This window comes from Haplochromis burtoni, unplaced genomic scaffold, assembly GCF_018398535.1.
Source record: "Haplochromis burtoni strain Fernald_Lab_line unplaced genomic scaffold, NCSU_Asbu1 Contig_46, whole genome shotgun sequence".
NCBI classification, from domain to species: domain Eukaryota; kingdom Metazoa; phylum Chordata; class Actinopteri; order Cichliformes; family Cichlidae; genus Haplochromis; species Haplochromis burtoni.
This window is the reverse complement of record NW_024582407.1, coordinates 1,640,875-1,667,929: the sequence shown is the minus strand read 5'-3', so window position 1 is coordinate 1,667,929 and position 27,055 is coordinate 1,640,875. Positions and strand designations below refer to the sequence as shown.

The window sequence follows — 27,055 nt, the reverse complement described above, 5'->3', positions numbered from 1 at the left end:
CACACACACACACACACACACACACACACACACACACACACACACACACACACACACACACACACACACACACACACACTTACAGCCAGCATGAATTTGGCGTCCTCCACTTTGTCCATATCCAGCAGCTGGAGGAAGAGGTCTGAAGCTGGTCTGTAGCAGGCAAAGTGGTTGGCTAGCCGCTCGGCCATAGCGCTCACTACAGAACGACATGTTGTGTTGGTAAAGGATTATTGAGCAACACTCAGTTTAAATCAGTTACTTTGATTGTGGCCTTATATTTCTGCTTATGTCTTACACTTGTCCATGGCATGGTCATTCCCAGCTTCCAGAACCTTTCTAAAGACGAAGGACATGCTGGGGTTTGTGCTGTCTGGACTGGTGTAGATTCCCTCCAGCAACTCTACTGCAGACGACACATCATCACTGCAGAGGGAGACGGATACAAATTTTCTGTTATATTCACTCACCTGCCATTTTATAAGGTATATCTTTATAAACGTTCATTATGCTAATATGTAATCGTCCTATGGCATGGCATTAACACAAGGCATTAAGGCATATAGGCATGGATGAGATGACCTGCTGAAGTTCATTCTGGTTTATTGAAACTGGACAACGTGAAGACTGGAAAAAAAAAACGAAACTAAAAAACAAACAAAACAAAAAGTTGATGACAGGGTCAAAGTTTGGCTTAAACAACATGGAACGGATTGATCCATCCCGCCTTGTATCAGCAGTTCAGGCTGCTGCTGGTGGTGTAATGGTGTGGGACTTTCAGGCTTGTTAGTGCTCTAGTCTTGCATTTATAAGTCGCCAGTGAGAGCGGATATATGGTTTATTATTGTGATGAGCTTAAGACTAAAAATATAGAGTTGGAAATTCGCGTAAAACTCGAAAGTAATGCAACACTTTAAACCTCACAATGTGATTTAAGTTCTCCAAGTTCATTAGAGAGAAAGCAGGTTCCTTGTTTAAAAGTTGGACTTGTTACACACCCAACCACCACCAAACCTCCACACCTGATTTGTCCTCAAAAAAGATCAGGTTTCATTCTGAATTCGCACTAACTTATTATGCGTAAACTGCAACATGCATAAACCTCCAATACAGCTGTTTTTAAAGAGACCAAGAATGGGATAAAGTGGCCGATAAAACCACAACAAAACCACAACAAAACCAAAACAAACAAAATGCCATTTTTGGACTTTAAATATATCTCAAATGTAATATTAAAATTATATTAGTTTCACTTTTTGTCCCTTACAGCCTCCCTCTGAGTGCACACTCCTTCTCCCGCCTATTCTGTGAAATGTTTTTCTGCTGAGGTTGCCACAACCACACAAAGCCTGCATACCACAGCATTACAAACCTAAAACAACTCAAACTGGCAACCCAGCTACACTACTAACACTTTATGCTCCCTGCTCACGCCCTGCCGTCACCAGTCGTGATGAATATTTAACTTCCAGGGTGTGTGTGTATATATATATATATATATAAAAGTGTGAGTGTCTGGAGGTGGGGGAACATATCTACGCTGATTGTTGCGACTGGGACCGTCTGAATAATTCAGCAAAGGGCCCCTCTAAATGTGGTGCCCCGCTTTCCGGGACCGCTTGCTTTTCCGCCGCTGCTCTTAACCAGTCAGCTTGACTCAGATACAAAGGGGAAGCATGTGTCAGGGAGGCTCAGAGCGCAGCTCCCAGAGGTCAGAGTTCAAGCTGACAGATCCGCGCTACGATGGCCAATCAGGCGTGAGACCGCCTTGCTGTTCTTCACTTCTCGCTGTCCCTCTGAGATGGCGCGGGGATGCCTCTGTTCGAGCTGGCGCACGGCTCTAATGCACAAGTGGCACAATGAAACTTTGATGCACAATGCATTTTATTATTTTGCTCTGCAGTTTGAGAAGAGACAAAGGAGGAACGGAGGACGGCTCTTTTCATGACATTAAAAGGAACCCATGAATAATCCTATTATGCCCGTGTTTCCCATTTGTACTTAACGCCCTGGCAGCCCTGTAAGCTTTTACTTTAACAGTGTGTCAGCCTGGATCTTGCCACACTCTCCTGTGGGGTAGTGCATTAAACTGTTTATATCCAACAGTGCTTACGAAATGGCATAAAAGACTCACTCGACTGCGTTGAAACATTTTGCTCATGCAACCTATCTTCAGTCATCTTTTTCCTGCTAAATGTCCAAACATTTCACTACACGTTGGTGGTGATGGATGAACAGATATTGGGGAATGTCTGAAAAGCTGTACATGCTGTGAACCTAACAGGTCCACTGACAAATCTCCACATATAAACTTACTTTTTGATGTGTGCCAGGGCAGTGTTGTTGACAAACACCATGCTGGACAAGTTGGGGCTTGTACCAAGGCTCTTTATTAGTGATTCCACATCCTGGATCCCCTCCACATTGCCGTGACTACCCAGAGCCTGAACCAGCCTGGTGATGGCAAGATGCGAGGGCACATGGTCCAACTGAAGCATAGACTTCAGTCTCTCAAGAGCCTCTGTGGAGGAGTGCAACAAGTGACTGTGTGTACAAAAAACAAAAACAATGTGTATGTTTGTGTTAAGCATGCATGTCCATTTCTTACCTTTGACCTGGCCTTTCTTGCTTTGTGTGATGATGAGTAAACTGCTGGCAATATCAGTCAGCTTGAAACCTGGCACCCGAGTTTCAGCACTAAGGGAGACAAATAATTCCTTGGTTATCTGTGGTGTACTACAGTAACACACAAGAAAAAGACAAACTAGAGAATACGCTAGGAGTGCACCAATACATCAGCCAAAGAGATTGATGATGTTTGTTTGTCTCACATCAATTGTGAGTTACTAAATGTTAAAATAATTTCCAATTGTATATTAGTTACACAAGATGGATAAATATGAGAGTTTTGGAGAGTGAAAGGAAGAGTTTACAGATGATAGAGCGACCTGCTGTTATGTATGGCTTGGTGAGGCCAAGCTGAAAGTGGCAGGGTTGAAGATGCTCGTATTTTCAATGCGAGTGACCAGAAAGGATGGGATTAGAAATTAGTATATCAGAGGGACAGCTCAGGTTGAGCAGTTTGGAGACAAAGTTTGAGAAACAAGACTGAGATGGGAGGAAAAGAAGAGGACCACAGAGAAGATTCATGGATGTAGTGAAGGAGGCGATGCAGAGGGGTTGGTGTGACAGAAGGGGATGCTTGGCAGCAGGCAGGTTATCCGCTGTGGTTACGCTTAAAGGGAGCCGCTAAAAGAAGACGACAATGAAGAAGAGAATTAAGATTTCATATTGTTCTTGCACAAAGTTGGAAAGTAATAAACAAAAACAGACAAAGCTAGCCATTTCAGACAAAGCTGCCTCTGAGATTTTGGCAATTTACAAATATTGTTTTGCCCATTGTAAGAAAAATGTTCTACTAACATTTTATTTATACCTTTTTTGATAAACTTCAATTTGTCACATATGTAGTTGAGTAAATTATGTAAAAATAAGATAAATGTGCAAATCATCGCCACAGTGTTTCTGTTTGGGTTTATTTTTAAAGATCTTTGACTCTCATAATGCCTCTATTAATATTTCCATTTCTTGATATCAGAAATACATAATATACATGACAGATTTGTTCCATATCTGAACGATGCTATGGGCAAGTCCATTATTTCCAACTTTAAAGCCGATACTGTATCTCTAAAAACACATCTTTATAATCTGCGATAGCCGTGCGACGGTGTCGTCCCCGCCATTATCAGGCATCGCATTTTGAAAAGCGTTAGACTCCATAGAGAGAGAGGGGATAAACGCATGAGCTGAAAGATATATGACAGACAAGACAATAGGAACAAATCTGATTGAAAACAAGTCTGAGCTTCTCTGTGACCTGAAAATAATGCAGACATCAAGCGGTTGATTGATGTTGTCGTATACGTGATGTTCCTTCCTCTGGGAGCTGCTCCCTCTCATCAAATCCTCCTCCTTTCACTCCGCATGTCCATCTAACTTGCTGTCCTCTCCAGCCCTCCTCTTTTTCATTTCTTTGCCACTAAAACCTCAATCAAGCTTGCCTCCTGCCTTTTCCCCCCCTTTTTATTATTATACCCCTGCAACCAGATTAATCTGCCCGCTCAATTGAGCATCAGGCTGGCAATCCTTATCACTGTGGCGACACCAGGCCGGGCAGCATCCGGCGGCCGCTGTGACAGGGTCACGCCGGAGATTGGAGGAGTAACAGGGTCGGCGACAGATTGCTGCGGAGACTGAGCAGCGGGTCAGAATTATTCTTATCAGGTGGAAGAAAATCTCCAGAAGCTGTCTCCCAACACACACTCTCACCTTCTCCTTCTAGGGATATTGTGCGTCACCCACTTCTTCTTCTCTCTCATCATCACTCTCTCCCAATCCCTTAATCTCACCATAAGTACCCCGCTGCTCAATTCTGTACAGATTACCCAAAAACAAACACACCCACACGCACTGAGAATTAATGCCTATAGCGTCTTCATTATCCCCGTACGTGATTAAATCTAGCCCTCCTCCCCTTGTTCACTCCTCTTTTCCCATTTAGCCCCTTTTATCTCCATCCTTTCCTTTCCATTTCCATTTCTCCCCGACTTTCCTCTCAGCTCATTTCACTTCTCATTAAGAGCGCAGATAAACTAAGCTTTTATCCAGGCAGGGATGCCATAAACCAATTCAAACAGAGACTGGAGATGGGTTATCGCTTGTATTGCCTTGTGCTTGTTGAAACACGGCTCTAAAATTGATATGATTATTTCTCATAATATAAGAGAGTGAACCATGTAGGGAGCTGGAAACAGGGAAGAGACTGATAGTGTAATAGATGTTTTTACATGTTTTTTCTTTCAGCACAAATTAGTAACTGCAGCTCTTCAGTCAGTGTGTGTCATTATGTTATTATCGTAACTCTTTGCTTCTGTGTTTCTCCTCTGCAGAAAGAAAGTGATATAAAGAAAGGGACAAAAGGAGACAGAAAAAAGGGAAAGTTGGAGATTACCTATAAAAGACAAAACAGAGAAGAAGATCAGCCCTGTGCTAAACTCGCATCTTTAATACCTCTGTCTGTCCATCCATTCGTCTCCAGGCCTAAGCCCTGATATGGCCCACGAACGAAACAACAACACATGATACATTACTAATTGGAAGAAGACCGATGTCCCTGCACAAAGTCACCCGCTTTCCAGAGAACCAAAATTAATCTATATATCCAAGCGTGTGTGTGTCTCTCAGGGCTTAGTAAGAACCATTGTCCATATCCAGCAGAACTGAATGTGTTAGCACACAATCAGTTTGTAATCCTCATGTCAACTGAGGAGCTGCAGATTTAGCCTGAGGCGACCTGCTACCACCAGCTGAGGAGTGACCGGAAAAGTAGCAGAGCATTAAACTACATGTTGAATTGTAAGTTTAATACAAACTGCTATGCTTTCTGTCTGCTTTAGGGGCTGGATATTTCACTTATGTTACCTCTTCTAAAATATGAACAACTATGGAAAGGGATCCCTTTTGTTTTGCTGCTGTTGATTTTCAAGGAAAAACTAAACACAATTAGTTGGTTATCATACTTAGATATCGGGAAAAAATCTGATTGCCCTTCTAAAACAAAAGCTAAAACCCACTCCTTGTAAATCAAAGCAGATGTATGGAGAGAACTGCATTATGTCACGCCAAACTGCTAAACCTGGAAGCATTGGAAAACCCTCCTACTGCATGTTTTAGGGTGTGATCCATTATAAAACTGACAATCCATCATACAAATTCACTTCAAAGCTGACTGTGAGCTGGATGGAGATGAATTCACCAGTGACATTCCTCCAGATACGAATTTAAAATCTGCAATCCAAGAATTGTGTGAGATTACCAACACTTGCATTACACCTACAAATGAAAAGAGGTTTTTTGCATTGTGTGCAAGACTGTATGATTTTCATACTAGACATTAAGCCCCTAAACACAGCAGCGTTTACAAGTCCGCATAGACTTCTGCACAACCTGAAGTCTTTTTAGCAACCAGGGATACGTACAAGACAATAAACTGAGACTATAAGCAGTAATATTTTAATGCTTTTTACCAAATGATTTGGGCACAAATCAAGATATTAATGCACCTACATGTCCTTGACTGCCATGGCTTCATCCATAGATCCCTCAGCCAACAGAGCACGAATCAGGTGGTCGTAGGGGGAGGGGCCTAGTGCCACACCTTTTTTGTCAGCTTCCTTTAGCATCCCAAATGCTTCTGCAGGAAGAAAGCAAGAAAAAAGAGGAGAGGGGAAAAGTGAGTCATAAGATTGGCTGAGATAACTGAAAAATAGAATTTAAGATTATCCTTGTATTGATGGATTGGAACAGCCTAATCTGAACACACAATAGTAAAACATGATGTTACCATTTCTCCTCAATATTTATAGGAAAACATGTATTTGCAGTATCTAAAGTAGTTGGAAAAATTATATATTTGTAATTACATACAAACATTGTTTAAAAGGTAATAATAATTTAAGGTGATGTTCTTCAACTGTGGTGAAGGCAGTATGACAAATAAATTCTGACATGTATCTTTCAAAAATCAACCACCTGGCCAGGTGTGTGATGTTTGGATACCTTGAACTTGTCCAAAAGTGTCTGTGACCGCCTTAAAACTTGAACAGTAATTAAACCTGACCCATTCCTATGACAGCAGGCACTTTATTGCGCCTTTAACAGCATCTGTTTCGAACAGTATTCACCCAAGACTGCTATATGAACTACTTCATTTCAAGTATAATTTGACATTTATTCTTTTCCCCCCCTCAATGAATCAGCAGGCTTGGCACTCAGTAGATTTCACCAATAGTACAATTAAAAAAAAATGCTGGGTCAAGAGGAAAATGCCATGCCTACACAGCATGAATCAGCAGAAAGCAAAATGAAAAGGTGGGCAGGTAAAAACCCCACATGTCAGAAAGTTAGATGCTCAATTTTGGGGAGAAAAAACTTTCTTAGGAAAGAGAATCCCACGTAAGAGTGTAACAGACTGTAATTTATCAAGATGCTAACTGGGGTTGAGTAAAGAAAAACATTTCGATGCTTTTGGAGATAATTTGTTTTGCAGGTGCAATACATACAGTGCCATGAAAAAATACTTACCCCTTCCCGATTTCTGATTTTTTTGCAGATTTCTTAATCGAAGATCAGTCAAAAATAACCAGAGCAAATACAAACTGTAGTTTTTAAATGATGATTTCATTTATTAAGAAGGAAAAAAGGTATCCAAGCCTACCTAGCCCTTTGAGAAAAACCAATCGCCCATTAACCTAATAACTGGTTCTGCTAACTATGGCAGAAACAACTGCAATCCAGCGTTTGCAATAACTGGCAATGAGTCTTTCACATGGTTTTGCAGAAATATTGCACAACTCTTTGAATATAAAACAGAAATTGCCTGATAAACAATTTCTATTCTCTTATATTCTCAAATTCTAGTTTTAAGAGACTGGAATTGGTCATTTTATACACCTCTGATGTTTTAAGTATGGCAAATGCAGTATGTCTCCCCTCTAAGTCTTACAGGAGAACAATAGCAGGACCTCCTGCTGCTTACCTTTGGCCTTGCCCTTCTTACAGAGGGCCAACAGACGGACCTGGTAATCACTAACACTTTCAGTTGCAGTGGGGGTTGTTGCGAACTTGACCTGCTGTGTGGTGGCAGCTTGCTGGTACCAGGTCTAGAAAAACAACACACAAACACACGTGTAAAACAATGCTTAAACTCAGTCTGATGCCCACAAAATGCAGCTACACCAAGTATTAAGGTCTGAAACATGTTCAGCTGTGTCCTGGGAAAGAGCTGGTGTGTTTATGTGCATATATGACAGTGCAATAATGCCTGACAGGCAGGGCAAGGTCCCATAATGCTCGATCACCCATGTAGCAGCAAGGGAAGGGGGTTAAGCTGTATCGGCTGGGGGCAAATTAGGTTTGGCACCCCAGGGGCAAAGGAAAAGTGTGCGTGCTAGAGAATGTGTGTGCTGGAGCGGGTGGTGTCAACTCAAGAGCCCCTGGGGTCACGAAGTTCATCGCTTCAGGCAACGGCAATCACTTTCTGTCTCATCATGCTTCAGGCTGCTTCAGGCGCGCACACCAAGCTCAGGAAAAATGCATAGTGAAGGAATGAAGCAAACCAGAGGAATTTAAGGCTTTAAGACTTCATCTCTTTACTAATTATTGTATTTAATTAGTAAAGAAATAAAATTTAATTCTCTCCATTTAATTTCGTTACAGCTGAACACTCATATCGAGCCAAGCATCAAGCGACAACCATATGGTAGCATTTAGTGTCTGGCTAAATTAGTCTGGCATTACAGATTTAGAGACAGATCGAGCTGTAATTCCTTTCACCAGCCAACCGGTCTGATTGACTACACTTCAGATCAGAGCTTCAATCCTGTTTCCTCTGCATGTAATGAACAGGGGCTTAAAGTGGAGCAGAGTAGGGGGGCTGCATGGAGAGCGGCTGATAAGAGTTTTCAGAGGTTGTTTGGGGGGCGTGGGGGGGTTGCTCCTACAATCAGAGTCTGGGGTCAACCTGCTCTTTGGTTAATCGATTCAGTCAGCAACAGTTTTATTCAGACAAAAAAATAAACATGTAGTGTCATCTAAATTTTAAAAAAAGCAGTAATTAGACCATTGTGATTTGAATGAGGGAGTGCAACTTTTAAAGCACTTTGCCACATCAGTACAGGACCAGTAATGTACCGAATATTAAATGTAATTATTGTGTTATTACCATGCAATTTTAGGTATAAACCATCAAAGAGGGCTGAGCAAGCCTTAGTATTGATTACTATAAAACAAACAAAACACTAACAAGGCACAAAATAAGAAATACAGGAAAAATAAAATCAACAGCACCGCCTATTAAATAGTCACAAAAGTGTTAGAATTAAAAAATATTTTAAAGAGAGAATTATAAGAATAAATGAAATTGTCATTCTGATCTCAATCATCAGACTGTTCCTCCTGTTTGAACATCAAAACAGAGCTCAGTATCCAAAAGTCCCTGTTAGGCTATGAGCTCAATGCTTGACATTTTAGGTGAGCTACACTTAGTGTAGGCTAGAGAAGTGGAATTCTTTCTGACCAATAGGTAATATATAAAAGTTATTATCAAATGAACTTTGGAAGGTTCTGAGATAGCCAGGATTTGATGCCATTTAGAAAGGTCAATAGACTGTCAAGGCTACTGGTGTTGCACAGCAGAGAGAGATTTAATACTGTGTTATGAGCAAAACTGAATGGGCAATATTAAGGCTATGAATGATCTGGCTGAGAGGAAGCATTATATTCAAACCATAAGTGGTCCTGGGACAAAGCCTTGGGGAACGCCTCAATGATTTGTTAATTATTGATTAAACAATGACTTAATATAATATCTCAAAATAGCAACAATCTCACATCATAAAAAATAGCTTTTTAGACAATAAAAATTCAAAAAAAAGGAAATATTACCTGACAGGTAATTACTTCAACTGATCAAATTGACTGCTGTGATTAAAGACTTAAGCACACAAACTATGAACAGGCCCACTATGTTGAGTCTTACCATTGGTGCTACAGGGCTGTATGTCATATTTAATATCAGGCACCTTCACAGCTCTTTCTTCTTGCCTTTGCTTTTAGGTTTGCCTTCCCTGCTCATGGCAATCATCTTTCTAATAACAGACCTGCCAACTGAGCATTATTGGGATTTTCATTTTATTGCAAGCTGGGACTTTACCTCAGGTACCTCGAAAGGGACCTCCTGGCCATTACTCTTCAGGATGTCTGCCAGTAAACGCAGAGTCCTCTCCCTGGGAATGACGTTCTCCTCCTGCATCTTCGTCCACATGGCTTCTGCCTTCTGCCAATTGTTGGTCTCCTCTGAAAGCAACCAGAATCAAAGCAGTGAGAATGAGAAAATGTTTATGATTTGTTATTGGAAGCCATGACACACAGACCTGTGAGCCTGTATAGTCAGCTCACTACCCAGCATGCTCAAGAGAGCAATTTCTGACAAAGCGCTCCATGCTGAGAGAAGGCAATCAAAGCACTAATCTGATCAACAGACTGACCCTCAACTATGCTGTAATTTATCAAACACACCAGCTAGTGGTGTGTGCGTGCGCATGTGTGTGTGTGTGTGTAGGGAAGGGTAATGGGTCGACAATCAGCTTTAACACTCCAATCACAAGCGTTATCTGTTCTGCTGTCCAGTGCAGCAATCACACCATGTCTTCTGCTGACTTCTGACCGATCCCATTCTGCTGCACACTCAAGGTCTGGGAATGAGCTCAGGAGGCACACCCAGAGGTGAAAAGTCGCAACTGAAGATGAGGTCGGGGCGGGGGGGGGCAGTTTGTAGGTCAAACCCACAAACAGAGAAACCAAATAAAAGAGCACACAGACAAATGAAAGGAAAAGACTTACTGCAGAGCCGGAGGAGATAATTGTACATCTCATCTCTGTCGCACTCAAACAGCTTGGCTGTCATGTCCACCATCTGCTCCAAGGCCTCTATCTGTACACACAGGCAGAATATATACTTTAACGTTGATTATTTTTTTCTGCATTTATATTCTTTCCTTCTTCTTCTTTGTGTGGCTTTGGTAATTTTTGGCCTGTGTGTGTGTGTGTGTTACCTACCTGGTTATTTAAAATGCATTTCTCTGCATACCACTGCACGCGTCCAGGCTTTGCCCTCAGCCCAGGGGTCTAGATAAAAGAAAACAGACAAAAGAAATCAGTTGATTAATTGATAAATAGCAGCTTCAGTAAATTGTTCCTCACATGCCTCAGATGTCAAATAACTGGTCAGATGCTGCATAGCAACAAGATATATTTCAATTATTTTTTTTATTTTTTATTTTTTTTACTTGATCCCGGTTAATAACATCTTCCAACATCAGGCTTATATTTTATCAGTGTCACTATTATTATTACTACAATGTCTGTACTTCATGCCAATTGTGTTTGTTTCTTTACTTCTATTTATATTTGCTGCAATTTCTGCTGCCCTTGACCAGGTCTCCCTTAAAAGAATTTTTATCTCTTGAAACTAAAGGACAAATAAAAAAAACATTACTTCACTGTGCACAACATAGGGTGCAAATCAATATAATACAAAATCATTAAAGCATTATCCTTAACATAACACTGATCCATCCCCAGTATAAAGAGTCCTTAAATATTAGCATCTATTTGTGTAGACTAATAACGAGCTGATATACAACAGATTTTAAAAATTAAATGTGTCTGCTGGCAGGAGGCTTTGTGAAAGTGCAGTAGTTTTACAAGATCATCAATGATGTATCTTCAGTCACTCTATTTCTAAAGATAATGTGTTTGATAATTAGTTTGGCAGATTATCAATACATAAAAGCTAAAGGGCAAATTACTGATACAAAGAAAACAGAGCTGATATATAATATGTGTTCAGGAGTCGGACACATGCATTTACCAAAGCTACATCTGAGGAAATCATTGAGTTTCACAGTGTAGTGAATATGTCCATTAGAAGTTTGCAAAGTACTTTTTCACTTTAAATTACTTTTTCAATAATCAGTTATCCAAAACTCAGATTTGACAAATATGCAGTGCTGTGCAAAGATTTACAGATTTCAGATTTTTGTTTTTAATCCAGTAACAACATAGAAGCATCTAACTGATCTGAAATTTCTTCTACACTCCAAACATACAGCCAGATTCATAAGAAACATATGTTCCGCTCCACAAAGAAGAGGAAGTCATACAAAATATGCTACTGTATTTCAGAATAACAGTCTGGGAATAAATGAAGGCAGAAAACTCAGAGGCAACCCAAACAAAGAGGATTGTTGAGTGCATTTTAGAGCAATATTGATACAAAAAACTCTCATAGCTAATGTATATCGTGGGGAGCAGGAATAGCAAATGTTTGCCACGAATAAGTTTAAAAACCCAGTGAAGCCACTTCCAGTACACTCTACCTTGTAGTAGAGACCATTATCTAGGACTCCACAATGCAACACTGGAACTGTCCTATATGAACTGTGGAAATACTACAGAAAGACCTCCCACTACACTCTTGAAAATGGCGTTTAAAAAAAGGAACTTCAACAATAAAATTATGATTTCAAATGCAGAGAATCTGCCGCCCCGGCAGTTACAGCCAGGAGATTTGCTCAGATTTTTAGGACACCAGTGAGATGCAGACAGACAGAGTGTGTGGGCTGTCAATAAAGGCTGACATAGATTGATCTGCAGGCTCATGTAGCTATGATTTAGTCTGATATGAGGAGTGACTAGATGATTATCATGGAATAACAGTGATCAGGATTTCATCTGTCTCCTGGGGGCTTTGATACAATCTGAATAAGACTAGGATTGAGAAACCTCACTCTGCCTGTCTTCCTGGTAATCTGGCTAAGGAAAAAAAGAAAAGAAAAAAAAAGAAAAAAAAGAACAGACCGATCTGGCAGGAAGTTAATCTGAATCAGGATCAACAGCGCTCAATCCCTGCTGGCCTCTTTGATGGGAGCCCATCATACTGTGAGAGAGGGGAGAGTAAAAGGAAAGACTGGCTTCATCCCTTCCCCTGACTGCCATGCTTTCCTCTTTCAATCCCCACTCCTCTCAATCCCTCCCTCTTCCTCCAAATCTCTCCTGCTCCTCCTCTCCATCCCTCTAGCTGTCCCAGGCAAAGGCATTATGTTCTTACCCAACCAGCCAAAGGGACAAATTAAAATGTGTTGCACTCACTCTCTCTCAGTCTGTCTAATCTTCTTAGAGACTAAGGCCTGGTGCAAGTGCTCCATCTCTTTGCCTCTGATTCCTTTTACTTGGTAAAGTCTTGAGGGCTCAAAGCACCACAACTGCTCACACACACACACGCACACACACACACGCACACACACACGCACACACACGAATATGTTTGGGATTTTGAATCCATCAGGACAAATCTCCCTAATCTGGGCCAAAAACAAAATCCTCAGAAATAAGAAGGCACATAGTTTACACACACGCATGGTTACATGAAAAGAATTCAAGTTCAAAACAACCCCCACGCCCCCAAAAAACAAAAGGTCGCTCAGAGATCAAGGAAACATGTCAAACAGCTCAAATAAAACTATACTGGAGTCCCTGTTGACACCTTGCTCAGTGTCTTGCGTAGCCTTTAGTTGCCAAAGCATCTTCACAGGTTTCTCCCACCTACTTACGTGCATAGACAAAAAGAAAGTGCTGGAGTCGACCTTTCCTCACCTCCACTTAACAAACCCTCTCCATCTCAATTCCTAATGTCCTAATTCCACTAATCACCTGGCCACTTAGCCCCCCACACACACAAATACACACATGCAGAGGCAAACCCCTCTCCCTAACACAAAAACACATAATGGCTTACCACTCTTTAGCAATACTACCTAACCTTGACCATAACACACACAATAATAGGCCTGGCCACCTGACAATCCCCTATCTAACCATGACCATTTAGCACAAAATTGGCCACCTTTCTCTATCATTACATTTAATTAGCTGTGATTAATCAGCTGCCAATTATACCAAACACAGCCTAAAGAGAGACACCACTCTGGACTGCCACTTGACGCTCTCACAGGGGAAAAAGTATTTGTGCATCTGAGTGTGCGTATGCATATTTGAGTCAAAGATATGATTCAATTGTAGTTTATCACCTCAGCGGTGGATCTATCGCCATCCAAGTATAATACGGGGGAGTTCAAAAGTGAACTTTGTGTTTAGACTGTTCTAAAAGTCTGTGAAGGTTAAGTGAATCCTGGCTTTTGAAATATATCAACTGCCTTTTTTTGTTTTCTCCTGATTAGACTCTGAAAGACAGCAAAGAAAAGCCGTTAACTGTAAAACTGGGGAACTGGAGACCCAGTTGCCGAGCAGTCATTCCTGACATATTCTTTTAAGTCCACCATAGACCCTCACGCTAACCATCTGGCAATGGAATTTACATTACTGGGACCCGAGCAAACTCTGACAGACTCGTGAAAAGTATAATCCCTGCTTTAAGGCGTTCACAGATACATATCTACCAGCACACTCTAGGCTGCAGGTTGATTTTTGTAATTGTATTATCAGATCTATGGAGGCATATGTTAGATAATGGGATGAAGAGAGAAGCTGAGCTGTGAACTGGTCACCACCTGGTGGTGCAGTAGATCGGGTGGCCGGATAGGCCTGGCGTGCCCAAACATACAGAAAGGGTGCAATGGAAGTGTCTGGCAGAGGCCCTGTTCTGTGGATCTTCAATTCCCACCTCTGAGAGGACTAATCAATAGCTTCCTGAGGCCAGGGACGTCGAGTCCTGTCATGGCAATAATTCCCGAAATAAATGGAGTCCAGGGAGTTTCAGTGTAATCAACAGCGACTATAGTAATGAGAGAAAAATTCTACATCTGAAGAAAAGTGATAACTTTGTCCAGAAAAGCAGATAAGGAAAAATTACAATTATTTATTTAATAAAAATGCCAGTAGATGTGATACTTTGTGGGAAGTAGTAAATACACACTATGGTTAAAAAGCAGCCATTGTCCACTAACATCTTGTATGCTTTAATTTTCAGTAGGCATGTAAATAGGCTTGCTGGACTTTTAAATCAATATTCCTGCATTTTTTTTTCAGTTGCAGTCTGGGGATTTTTGTATGTACTGTGCTACAACATTTCAGTGGGATTCAAATCTGAGCTATTTTTTCCATGACGAGGTCAGCTGTACATCTATTTACAAGGCATCAGCAATCTCACACATGTAGCACGTAGCTGACTCGCTATTATAAGTAGGATAACAGTCATACAATCTAGCGAGAGCCACAATAACACGCTGATAATATTTAAGAGGGTTTGAAAATCCTCAAGAGGGACAAATCCCCATTTCAGTGCACGCCAGGACATGCGAGAGAGAGCAAGGTCAGGGCGAGGGAGTTAAGATATTTTTCACTGTTTTGTTCTCATTCTGATCGGCCTTGTTTCTGTTCCTCTGTTGTCAGGCTCATCCCTCTATTCATCTGCTCATCAATCTCTCTATCTTGTTGTCCATTCCCAACCCCTTCTCCATTTATGTGAAAATTGCTTCTTATCTGCCCGCTTTGCCTCTCTCTTTCTCGCACTAATCTACACAGATTTTAAAGCAGGACTTAAGATGACAAAGATATAAATATTCATAGAATATTCAGGTCAGATGATTTACAATAACAAAAAGAGGGTTGGCAATTCCATCCTACATGTCCTGTGCGGCTTATGACAGCCACGCACACCGGAGAACAATTTTTCATCAGCTAGATTCTCCAAGACTAAGAAACTAATTTTCTTTGGAGATCTGATCTGATCAGAGTGCAGAGTGCAGTCTAACAAAAACAAATAAAACCTTCCAATAAAGACACAATGTTACCTCGATGATCTTCCGGGCCTCGCGGTAGCGGCCTGTCTGCAGGAATGCGAAGAACAGGTCATAGAGCATGGTCATCTCTCCTCGCTCCTGGCTCACAAAGTCCATGGCTGAAGAGAAAGACAGACAGGCGAGGAAACGGAGCAGAGAAAGGTCATGAATAAAAACGCACGTAAGGTAAACAAACCCACCACACACTTCATTTCCTTCTGATTCCATTATTTGGCACAATGTCCCACTCACAAAGCAGCCCTATCAAGACAGCTCTCAAACAAACACAGGTCCCGAATGAAAGCCTAAGCTGCCCCGGTGAACTTGCTAAAACGCTCTGCTCAGCGTTACGTACTATCTCCATCCAGCAGCTTCAGAACAGGTACCAGACACACAAACAAACACACACCCTGCAAACTTTCAGTAACCTAAATTAATCTGCATATTCAGCAAACAGAAAAAAAAAGAATAATCCTACTCCCTTCATTTGCACTCATTTAAAGCTGGAAATATTTCACTGATTGCCTCCAATGTGAACAAGTTTTCAGAGTTTCTGACTGGATTAAATGATGTAGCATTTTCTATGTGCAAATCCTATCTTCCCAAGACTGAACCACACCAGCAGGATCCTGTTGAAACTTCCAGGTTAAAAGTATTCTGTCCTCTTCTTATCTGAAAATAGCTCAGTAGTTGCTATAATTGCCAGACCCTCTGAAAACCCTATACTTTATTTTTCTGTTGGTGCTTGAAACCAAACCAAGGTCACACATGTGAATGAAGATTTTGACAAGCTGTGTCATGCTTTTAGTGTGTTTTGGACAGCTGAAGGCCATTCTGCTGGAAGCTTTTCTTCTCTTTTATTTTAAAAGGTGTATTTTCAGGTGAATTTTTAGACTATTCGTGCACTGCATCAGCATGGGTCCACAGGGGTACTCACGATGCTGCGAGTGCGACTCAAGGTTTATGTCACAAGTCATCCTCTCTGATGCTTTATATGATGGAGTGAGAGGCGGTGTAATTTGTTATTCGTAAGTTGACACTGCTTTACATGCTGGCCTCTTTCAGCACTTTAATCAGAGTTACTTTGGATTTAAGGGTGCAGCGACTAACTGTGAGGGTTTGTCACCTTTTGGCATGTTGGGGGAATGAAAGGAGACAGAGGGGAGGGAAGGAAGTGGAGAGGTGCTCCACTGTACAGTTTCAACCTTTACGTACTCCAGAGCCACTTGCCCCGGCGGCTCACCGAACTTCACCTTTTCACCGCATCGCTGTCAACATACAGGGAGACTGTTCTAAATGTGACTGGCTGACATGCTTCACCGTGACCCTGGTCTGAACCTTTCTCACTTTCTGGTCCTCTTATGCTCTCTTGGGATTGTTGGCACTTGTTACATGTGCGTTTAACGCAAACACTGAATGAGCACTTTGGAATAGCTCCTCCCCACACACAAAGACCCAAATGAATAACAAAAGGTTGGAGTCAATCAGAGGAAACAAAAATGGATCACGATAAGCTGGAGTGGGGAAAAAAATTTGGATTATAGCTGTGAGACGTAGTGACAGAGTACACAGCTATTCTGAACTTCTGAACTCTGGGGAATCCTGGTCCAGTGTTCAGATTAACCCGTCTTTTGTCACTCCTAATCTGTAGGTTAATGAAAAATGTTTGAAATCCCACCAGGACTATTCTTGTTTGCATGACAAAACAAACATGCTATGAAAGCATGTTATAATTTATAAATGAAAAAATTTAAATTTAAGAAAATGTAAAATCTTCTCGTCCTTAGAGGATGTGGAACCACTAAATATTTGATTTGAGCTCGATCAAACAACCTGAATGATCCCGTAGTTATGTTTTTTTCCCTCTTGCCTAAACCCCAGCTATAGCATATGGCTGCCCCTCCATAAATCAAATCAAAACTTATTTATATAGCACATTTAAAAACAACAATGTCATCAAAGTGCTTCACAAATTAGGAAATAAATAAAATAAGACAAATTTACCAAACAGCAACACAAGACAAGACAAACATAGAAGCCAACCAAATGATAGTCAAAATAACTTAAGGCTGTTCGATGTAACGATATATATCGGATGACGATATAAAAACATCTATCGTTTCATTTTACGCTATCGTTTGTTTCGTGGTGTCGCAAAATAAACTGTTTACAGCAATATTATTTCATGGTTTTGATGGTCACTGTAGTGGCTATATTAACTTCTTAAAGTTCTCTCTTTCTCTTATATTTAATATAACCACACTACAGACGGACAAGCGCCCGTTTTTATGCGTTGTCGTTAGCAACAATGACGGTAAAACCATCGCATCTCCGCTTGTTTATTTTCCACATAAACCTTTCACAATAAAGATCAAGATCCTGTTGAGACTTTTCAAAATAAACGTGAAAGAGTAAGCAGAGTTTTTACGGATGAGAAGCAAAAAAGAGCCGTCAGGTGCTAAAAAAATAAACCTTAGACTCAAACGTTAGAACAGGCTTTTCCCCGCAGCACGCCGTGTAATAAATACTCACAAAGAAAACGGCGGCCGTTACAACTTATGTCTAAAAATGTACAGTTTCATGCAACACTCAACTCCAGGTACACGATACCCAGCTGGAAACACTTCACGCAAGTCGAGCTGCCCGAGATTCACAGAAGTTTCAGAAAATGCAAAATGTTTTTGTGTTGATAGAAGTCTTATATCGGGATATGAGATTTTGGTCATATCGCACAGCCCTAGTCATATTCAAGGTAAAAAGATGAGTCTTTAAGCGAGATTTGAAAGACTGAATAGACTCGGAAGTGCGATTGGCAATAGGGAGACTGTTCCACAGTCCAGGTGCTGCGATAGCAAAGGCACGATCACCTCTGGTTTTCAGCCTAGACTTAGGTTGTATTAAGAGCATCTGGTTTGAAGATCTTAGTGCTTTTTAGGATTATACAAATGGAGAAGTTCTGTTAAATAGCTAGGCGCGATATTGTTTAAGATTTTATAAGTGAGTAAAAGAATTTTAAAATCAATGCGAAATTTCTCAGGAAGCCAGTGTAAGTTGGCTAAACCTGGAGTAATATGATCATGCATTCTGGCACCTGATAAAAGGCTGCAGCAGCGTTCTGTACTAATTGCAAACGGTAGAGAGAGGAGTGAGGGAGGCCTAAATAAAGGGAGTTACAATAGTCAAAGTTACTCCCTAAGCCCCTGCTCAGACCACAGGCAGTATAAAGGTTGGATGAAGCTTCCTGGCCGGAAATGTAAGGACAATACAGGAAGTGCCCTAAACTTTCATCAAAGCAGCTGTTTGCCCAGACATCTATAAACACTTTCCGATTAGTTTATGAGCTCAGCCGCTAATTTTGGGTCAAACAAAATAAAGCAAAGACTATTTTCTATATTCTAGTTAGTATGCTTCAGAAAGAAAGATTATTTCAGATATGCTCACTGGCTAACAACGTCTGATTGATGAATCATTGGTCAAACTACAAGTCACGCCCATCGGTACCTTGAAAAGGATCTATGAGTGATATGACAATAGCAACATCCATGTTTTATAGTGGGTTATAAATATATGGTTCTGTTGGAGGTTTCTTCCTGTTAAAAATTAGTCCTTGACAAATGCTTCCTTCTAGGGGATTGCCAGATTCTCTAATAGTCTTTACAATATTAAGGAAAAATAAATAAATAAATAAATAAATTGCCCATTAGTATTTTTTTTTAATATAAACTGATGATAGATGGGTTACTGGATGTGGAAAAAGGTAGCTGAAGGACAGGACGTGATGACTATGTACAAAGTGTGTAACCTTTCTGCAGTAACTCAGTCTCTCCTTTCTCCACCAGAGCAACAATAATGTCGTGGATGCGAGGCAGGTGGTTGTAGCGCTTCTGACACTCGAGTGCCGCTTCGAGAGCTCCGGACACGTCCTTACTGCAGATACAGACAAAGAGAGAGAGAGCAGAGAACGAGTTAGATGCCAGGTCTGTGCAATCAGTCATGTACAGGATTGTGTCAGTAGAGAATAGAAGAGCGTATCATGGGGTGTTAACCCTGTGACCTCCCATTCAAGCACTATGACCCACCCCAACAATACAGGCCTTTGAATTCATGACAGCACAACTGTGGGCGATGAAGCCTTTTGGCCCCAATACATCATTCTCACACAATCAGGCACACTCTCACACACCTATCTGTGAGGGGCTAATGTCTCTCTGGACAGGCTTTTAGAGGGGAAGCAATGCAACAGATAAAAGGACTCCACTGATCTTTACCCTCTCTGCTCTGCTCCTCTTGCGCCTTCAAACTTCTCTTGCTCTTCCTTTTGTCTCTTCAACGCCCTTTAACCTTCCCCTCATTTTCTCTTCTCTCATTTCCCTTTTCTTCTAACCTTCCCGTCTTCTTTTTATCCTTCCGTCTCTCTTCCTCCACACCATCTTTTTCCCCCCATGCTGTCAGCTCTCACACTCCTCCGATGACCTCACCCCCCAGCTGAGCAATTTAACAGAAATATGGCAACAAAATTAGTCCCCCACCCCGCCAGCAGCATCACCACAGCTTCATCTCATGTCACCCCCCCCGCCTAACTTTCTACTTTCACGCCTTCCAACAAACAAAAGAGCATGCAGAAGGAGGATGAGTGCACCTGAAGGAGTGATAACGAGAAGTAAGGGAGCAAGAGCAAGAAGGGGGAGTGGGAGAGACCACATCAATCCCCTCTATTGTGACAGCGCTGCCATCAATCTGTTGATTGGGTAATTACCATGTCAATCACACAGAGGTCAAAGCATATAAGGCACCCACAAAGGAGGCAAGGGGCAGAGTGAATGAGTGAGAAAAAGACAGTGTTAGACAGAATGGACAGGTATAGTTTTTGCAGTGTTTTTTCCCCTCTCATCTAATCAATTAAATAAGCAGATTTGTGAAATATGTCCAAAAAGACCAACAACTTTAGAGGGGAAAAAAGGACCGAAAATGATGTGACCTTGAGTTCAGCTTCTGTGAGCCAGCAGCAGCAGAAGAGAGTGATGGAGGGAGGAGGGATGGAGTGATTAGGGTTGGAAGGCAAAGAGGTCTGCTAATTGAAATGAAGAGGGACAACATTATTCAGCAGCGGCAGTCAAGAGGCTGTTCAAATGCATAACAGTCTGATTGAACAACGCAGAAGAGAGACTAAGAGATTTTTGAAAATGAGAGAAAGAGTGTGGAGATGGGAGGAGACCAGAAAGGGAGGCGTTGGTGTGCAGTTTACCCCCCAAAATGAGAGAGGGATGGGGAAAAAAGTACAGTATGCTCTTTGTAGTTGACGTATCATATACATACAATTACTTTAACTATTATGGTGTGGTGCACAAGGCCATTTCATTCCTCATTTGTTTCATCATCTCAACTATCTGTCCACCTTATTCATCCCTCCATCAAGCAACTCCATAACTACTTATAATCCCTCTCTTCTAATGAGAGAGAAAGAGAGAGAGAAAAGGGGCCTGGCGTTGCAATTATACCCCTTCTGCCTTCCTCCCCTCTCTCCGCCCGCTAACCCCCCCCCAAAAGAAAGAGCTAAAGATGTCGAAAGATGGATAATTTCCCCTAGGTACAATTTAACTGTCACTTTGCATTGCCATTTACTGCAGCGCACAGCCCTGTTAATGTCCCCAACTTTGCATGTCAGCCACTTTCCAGCCAATTAAGCCCTGAAAAAATAACGAGCGCTTTGCTCCATAGAAACCTGAAGGATTAGACAAGGAAGCTCATTTTACCTCATCTTACTCCCCCTTCTTTACCTCCCTCTCCATTTCCGTCACCCTTCCTCCCCCTTTTGTTCGGAGGAGATGAGCAGGCCTGTTATCAAGCCACTGTCCTCGCGTGAGGGAAAACGAGGTGTCTGTGTCTTGAAACACAAATGAAACTGATCATCACACCACTACATGTATTCAAGAAAGGCACTTATGCTAGTACGGTTCACCCCCCACATGATTGAAACTGTGCGTGTAACGTTGTGGTAATGTGAATCATTCCCATCACCATTTTGGCTGAACAGATAATTCAGCTGATGTTCCCAACTTGTTATTTAATGGCTAGTTTAAAATGCAGAGATATTCACAAAATTGTATAGCTTAATATATATATATATATATATATATATATATATATATATATATATATTATATAATATATATATATATAATTATATATAATATATGATATATATATATATAAGCTAATGGGAATAATAATTTCTAACTTTATCCATATTCCCTTGTCACAGGGAAGGAGCCGGTGGGTAGCTCACACCGATGCAACCCCAAGGCCACCGGCCACATTTTGGTTACCAAACAGCTATGTAAATCATTATATACAAACCTTATGAGCCAAAGCCCATATTCAGACTGTTCTGCTACATCAATCAGAGGCAGCGTCCTTACATCGCATCTCATGCACACTGCCCTGGCTGTGAGCACCCACCTGCTGTTGTTTATGAGGGGCAGCTAATCAGAAAACAGTTGGCTTAAAAGGATTAATATGTCAAAAATATTCATTAGACCAACTTAAACATAAGCTTAATTTAGTATCGACCATGTTAACAGTTAAACATGCATGTTTTAGCATGTCTTTTCACGTTCTTCCATTATTCAACTCCGGCTGCTTCGATTTCTCTACATGGGATTTCCATTTCTTCCTTTTATTCCTAGGGAGTGGGAGTGAATGAGGCGTTTTTCTCTGAGCCACTTGTCTCTTTTCAGCTCTACCCTCCTCCTCATATTCCATCAACGTGGCTGCCGTCTTATCATCCACGTCCTGCCAGCTCTTCATTTTGCTGGACTCATTAGCATTTACTGTTGCTAATCACTTCCACGAGGATGTGGCAATGTGAGCTAGCTGCCAGCTAGCGTAGTCGCAGGTTAGCAGACACAATACAAAGCGGACAGGCATGACGGCTAACGGGGCGGCGCATATGATGGGCTGTCAAGGGCTAATCTGGCGGAGAAGTGTTCATTAAGTCATTAGCGCTGACGCTGCGATGAGATGGGTGCAGGCGGGAGTGATGCCTGCTTTGTCCTCTTTTATCGCTTCCCTTCATCCCTCCTCCTCCTCCTCCTTCCGACTGTTTGTCCGCTGACTGACGGAATGAAGAGGTGGAGAATGGGTGAAGATAAAAGATAAAAAAGAGAAGAGGGCAAAGAGACTGATTCAACCGGCGTGCAAAAGTCAAGTGTTGCAGTACTGAGGCTTGACTGAACCACTGTTGGAACTACAAGAACCACCACTGCACTTTCACAAAAGACTAATTTAAGACATTTGCTGTTTTAAAATAGGATTAAAAAACGTAACTAAGATAAATCTGTAGCCAAAGTAAAATAAAGTTAATAAAATAGTGATTATTCACAAGAGTGTCCTGAATAAGCTTTATTATTAAGTTGTTACTCATCTATCAATTTTAAGTAGAATTAAGCCATCTGTTACAATTACACCAGTCTACTTTATGCACAGCAAACTGGACAACTTTGTCAAAATTTTATCTGCACACCAGATGAGTTGACCAACACTCAACAACCAGCCAACTAAACGTACCCAAATGTCCTACTAACAAATCATAAACACATGACAGATGTTAGAATACCAACAACCATCTTTTTCCTTCGTGTTTATTAGTGTGTGTTCACTGCAGTATCATTTGGAGGAAGTACAACTGGCACTTGATTTGTGAACGAGGCTGTGCTAAGCTGCTGTGTGCATTTGTGTTTTGGCGGCTGTTGATGACCCAGTAGTAAATTAGCCTGCTAATCTCACAGAGGCAGTGATTAACGAGTGAACCTCGAAACTGTTTGTGCCAGAGACCAGACTTACAGCAACACAAACAGCAACAAGGGAGCACCCGGTGAGAGAGAGTGTGTGTATGTGTGTGCGCGCAAGAGAGCTTTCTTTGCAGAGGTCTACCTCTGCTGCAGTAAGCGCGCTAGAGGTAAACTGCACATGAAAGCATGCACAGTATGTGTGTGTGCCCCCTAACCGCGCATTACGTGTCTATGGTAAATCCAGCAATTAGTGGTCTGTACATAATTAACATGCTAATGAGTTGATCTACTTAAAAGCTGCTTCGACAAATAGAACACGCACATGCGCTGAAAAACACACACAAACCGAATAGAGTTGAGGGTGGGGCAATAGCAGTGACCCCGCAGCCAATATTTGCTAATGCTCATTTGCATACTTGCATTATGAGAAGCAGCATCGATGGCCATCTCTCCCCGCACACCCACACTTAAACCTCAGAGGAGAGCAGTGGGTGTTTCAGGGGATCAGGGGTGGGGGAGCTCATGGGAGAGGTTGCAGCTGGCGCATCCTCAAACAAACAAAACCTGGCTCTGACGCGCATAAACACACACGGCTAACATAAATGAGCAATTTCCACATCCTCTCTCTATCTGAATCGCTGACCCAGAATATAACCTCAGCTATGATCATAGGGAGGAATGAGTGACTCATTGAGACACACATGCATACACACACCTGGCAACAGGCTTTGGCAGATGAAGGCTCAAATCTGAAAACAAAAGTGAGCTTGTTGGCTGGTTAAGTGGAGACCATCAGCCATAAAACTGGAACATACAACTCAAATAGATGTTTTAACTTTAAGGGAGTTTGGGACACTTTTGTAACACTTAGGATCTCTTTTACCTGACCAGGTAGGCAGTAACCACGGGGGAGCAGAGATTAGCAGTGGGCTTGACCAGACCGAGGGTAAAGACCGTGTCTTGCAGTCGTCGGATGGAAGGGATATCGCCTTCGGCCGCTACAGCGTTGAGCGTGTGAAACAGGGTGGTCATGTGTGTGTCGTTCATCGGCACATCCTTCTCCTTCATCTCCTTCAGGATGTCCACTGCCTCTGAGATGGAAAGGAAGAAACGTCAGCAACGCTTGCTCCCACATCTGTGTGCGACGCTTCAGTGAGGTGTCAGCATGCACCTCTCCATCAAAACAAGCGATGTGAAAGTGGATTAGATGGACAGAGAACGGGCACATGAAAAGAACAAAAGAGAAGGAGAAAGAGAGATGATGCAGAGAGGAGAAAGAAAGCGAGAGGAGGGCAGATATTGGCTGGGAGAAGAGTAGGGTGTGTGAATGTGATAAAAGGCCCCTTTAGCTAATTCCATGTGGGGGAAACAAACCCATATTAAAACAGAATTTTGCACCCAGCGGGGGATGCAAATCCAACCCCGTATAATGCCAACTCTGTGCTAATTGCTACTTGCAGTTTTCTAAACGAGACTACAATTACCAGACCTCTACAATGGAGGCCAGCTTTTTGCCGTGGCCATGTGGAAAGCACTTGGGGGGCTAAATTATAGGTATGTGGCGACAAGGGCCCGCCGTGGACCCAGTGAGACCTCGCTAAGCGGGCTGAGGGGTGGATCAGTTTGGTCAAGTCCAGCCGGTAATGGAGGGCTTTTTACTGGGCCACGCGTCCATCTGGCCAACACTAGGGGCTAAATGGTGAAAAGAGAGTGTGGTTTGTGTGTGTGTATATGTGGTGTATCAGGGTAAAGCAATTAAGATGCGTTTACCATCTATTTAGACAGCTGCTAATGGGCTGACAGCGATACAGCCGCTCTCCACCACGGATACTAATCTATACAGCATGACCAAGAAGGAGGAGGGAGATGGAGAGATGCACAGACACAGAATATATTTGAATAATCACCATTAAGCCTCCAAATGCAGGATAATGTTGGATCCTGTCTTACAATTCACACAACAAAGATCCTCGCTCTTTTCACTGGTGAAGATTTTAGTACACAGACGCATGAAAGCAAATAAAGTGAACACATGGGAGTAATGATATCCACACCTACACAGCTGTTAATACAACAAAACCCCTCAAACGAGTGTCACTCTACTGGGAACACACACCCTCGTGGGCTGAGATACGGGGCCACTGGTGAGTGCTTTGGCATCCTAATTTCAGTCTGTCTCTCCAGCCCTCCACCTCCCTATGCCAGTTGTTATGGCGATGGGAACCCATGGCTGTCACAGATTTAATGGGACGGGGGAAAAAATAGAGGGGCGAAGAGGGGGACGGGGTGACTAGCAGTGGAGGAGACACCGCTAAACAGGGGGAGAGAGTAAAAGGAGGGTTAAGCTTTTCAAAAGGGATAAGTTTGGTTAATTGAATGTGGGCCTGATGAAGATAAGGGCACTCTTTCAACTTATCGGGTTTCTGTTGCTGCTCTGTTTCTGTTTTTAATTATCAAGACATCAGCAATTGATACCATCAACATAGTTTCCAACTACAAATATATTCCCACGTTTTACCAATTCTGCGATACTCAACACACTGCAATTCCCCGTATCATATCTGTGCAACTGAAGACAAAGCAAGAGGATTTAGACGATCTGCCCTCCAATTGCCCCCCCACCCCAACATTTTAGCCGCTTTCTTCATTGCAACTTTTAAATTACCCTCAAGTCTTTTCATTTCAGGCTAATTTATTTCATAAGCATTACCTTAAGCAGTAACTAAATCATGACCCTGATAAGTAAAATTAGTGGTGGAATTGGTTTAAAGCAGGGGTGGGCATTTAATTTCCCCAAGGGGCCACATGAGAAATCGGGACTGTTGTGGTGGACTGCACTAATAAGCTTATGAAGAGATAAAATTCATGAGCAGAATTGATATCAGCTTATTGGAGCGGTTCTCTACGACGCTCATGAGGCCCCTTGGTGAAAATTCATTGCTCACCACTCGTGTAAAAACGAGTGTATAAATGTATGTAATGTAAGCAGAAGCAAAAAGATATAATGCAATATTCATATTCTGTCCCACTCATAGGTGTGCTTTTAACTTCTTTCAACAAAGAACACAAGCACCACAAATCAGGGAGGTGAGCTTGATGGAAGAATGTGTGGATGTGTGACACAAACGTTTGATAATTAAATCTGTTCAGTTTAATAATGTTGCTGTAAGTCACCTCCGTGGGAAAACTTAAAATTATGCTAATTTTGTCATAGTGAAAATATTTCTTCATTCAACTCAACCAGCATACATGATAATAAAGCTACACTGGTGGCTCTTAACATGCTTATAATAACAGTTTAGGTCTCTGCACTATTAGTGTCAATGCACTCAAATGTCAATAAACAGAATGACAAAAATGAAACAGACATCACTTCATGAACAGACGAACTGAGCAAGGTTATCCACAAGAAAAACAAAGAAAACCTCCAAAAAACAGAACAGTTTCCCCCTAAAGAACGGTTTTCCACAGAGTTGATTACAAATGGTGGTATCAACATTAAACAATATCTCTAATGACTTGAGTCGTTGTCAAGTCTGTACTATTTATCACTTCCAGTGAAACTTGTGCTTCACTCCGACTATCCATCTCCATGCCTCCCACTCTCCCTTTCTCCGTACCTCTCTCCATCACTAACTGACAGACCCACTAATCACTGAGACCAATGGCTTGGAGTTGATCTGCCCAAATGGATCAACACTAGCTAACATCCCTCCGTCCACCGTCCAAACTTCCCCCACGGCGTCCTCTCTCCATCTCCCCTTTATCTGTTCGTTTAGCCAGTATGCATATCCATCAGCTCAGCCGAGCATCATGGCCAGCACAGCGAGCCAGACCCCCCCC

General features: G+C 41.9%; 1 protein-coding gene across 1 annotated transcript in view; it reads right to left on the bottom strand.

Annotated features, from left to right (window-relative positions):
- The window catches only part of lrpprc (leucine-rich pentatricopeptide repeat containing), a 60,565-nt gene that overhangs the window by 9,494 nt on the left and 24,016 nt on the right, over positions 1–27,055 (bottom strand). Inside the window, exons 23-34 of the mRNA XM_005930561.3 lie at positions 24,096–24,303; positions 19,225–19,349; positions 15,435–15,541; positions 10,681–10,749; positions 10,465–10,555; positions 9,776–9,918; positions 7,601–7,724; positions 6,130–6,256; positions 2,609–2,697; positions 2,317–2,521; positions 299–426; positions 84–199 (exon numbers count right to left, since the gene is read on the bottom strand). Of these exons, the coding sequence (XP_005930623.2) occupies positions 84–199; positions 299–426; positions 2,317–2,521; positions 2,609–2,697; positions 6,130–6,256; positions 7,601–7,724; positions 9,776–9,918; positions 10,465–10,555; positions 10,681–10,749; positions 15,435–15,541; positions 19,225–19,349; positions 24,096–24,303 (1,532 nt within the window). The remainder of the gene's footprint in view (positions 1–83; positions 200–298; positions 427–2,316; positions 2,522–2,608; positions 2,698–6,129; positions 6,257–7,600; positions 7,725–9,775; positions 9,919–10,464; positions 10,556–10,680; positions 10,750–15,434; positions 15,542–19,224; positions 19,350–24,095; positions 24,304–27,055) is intronic.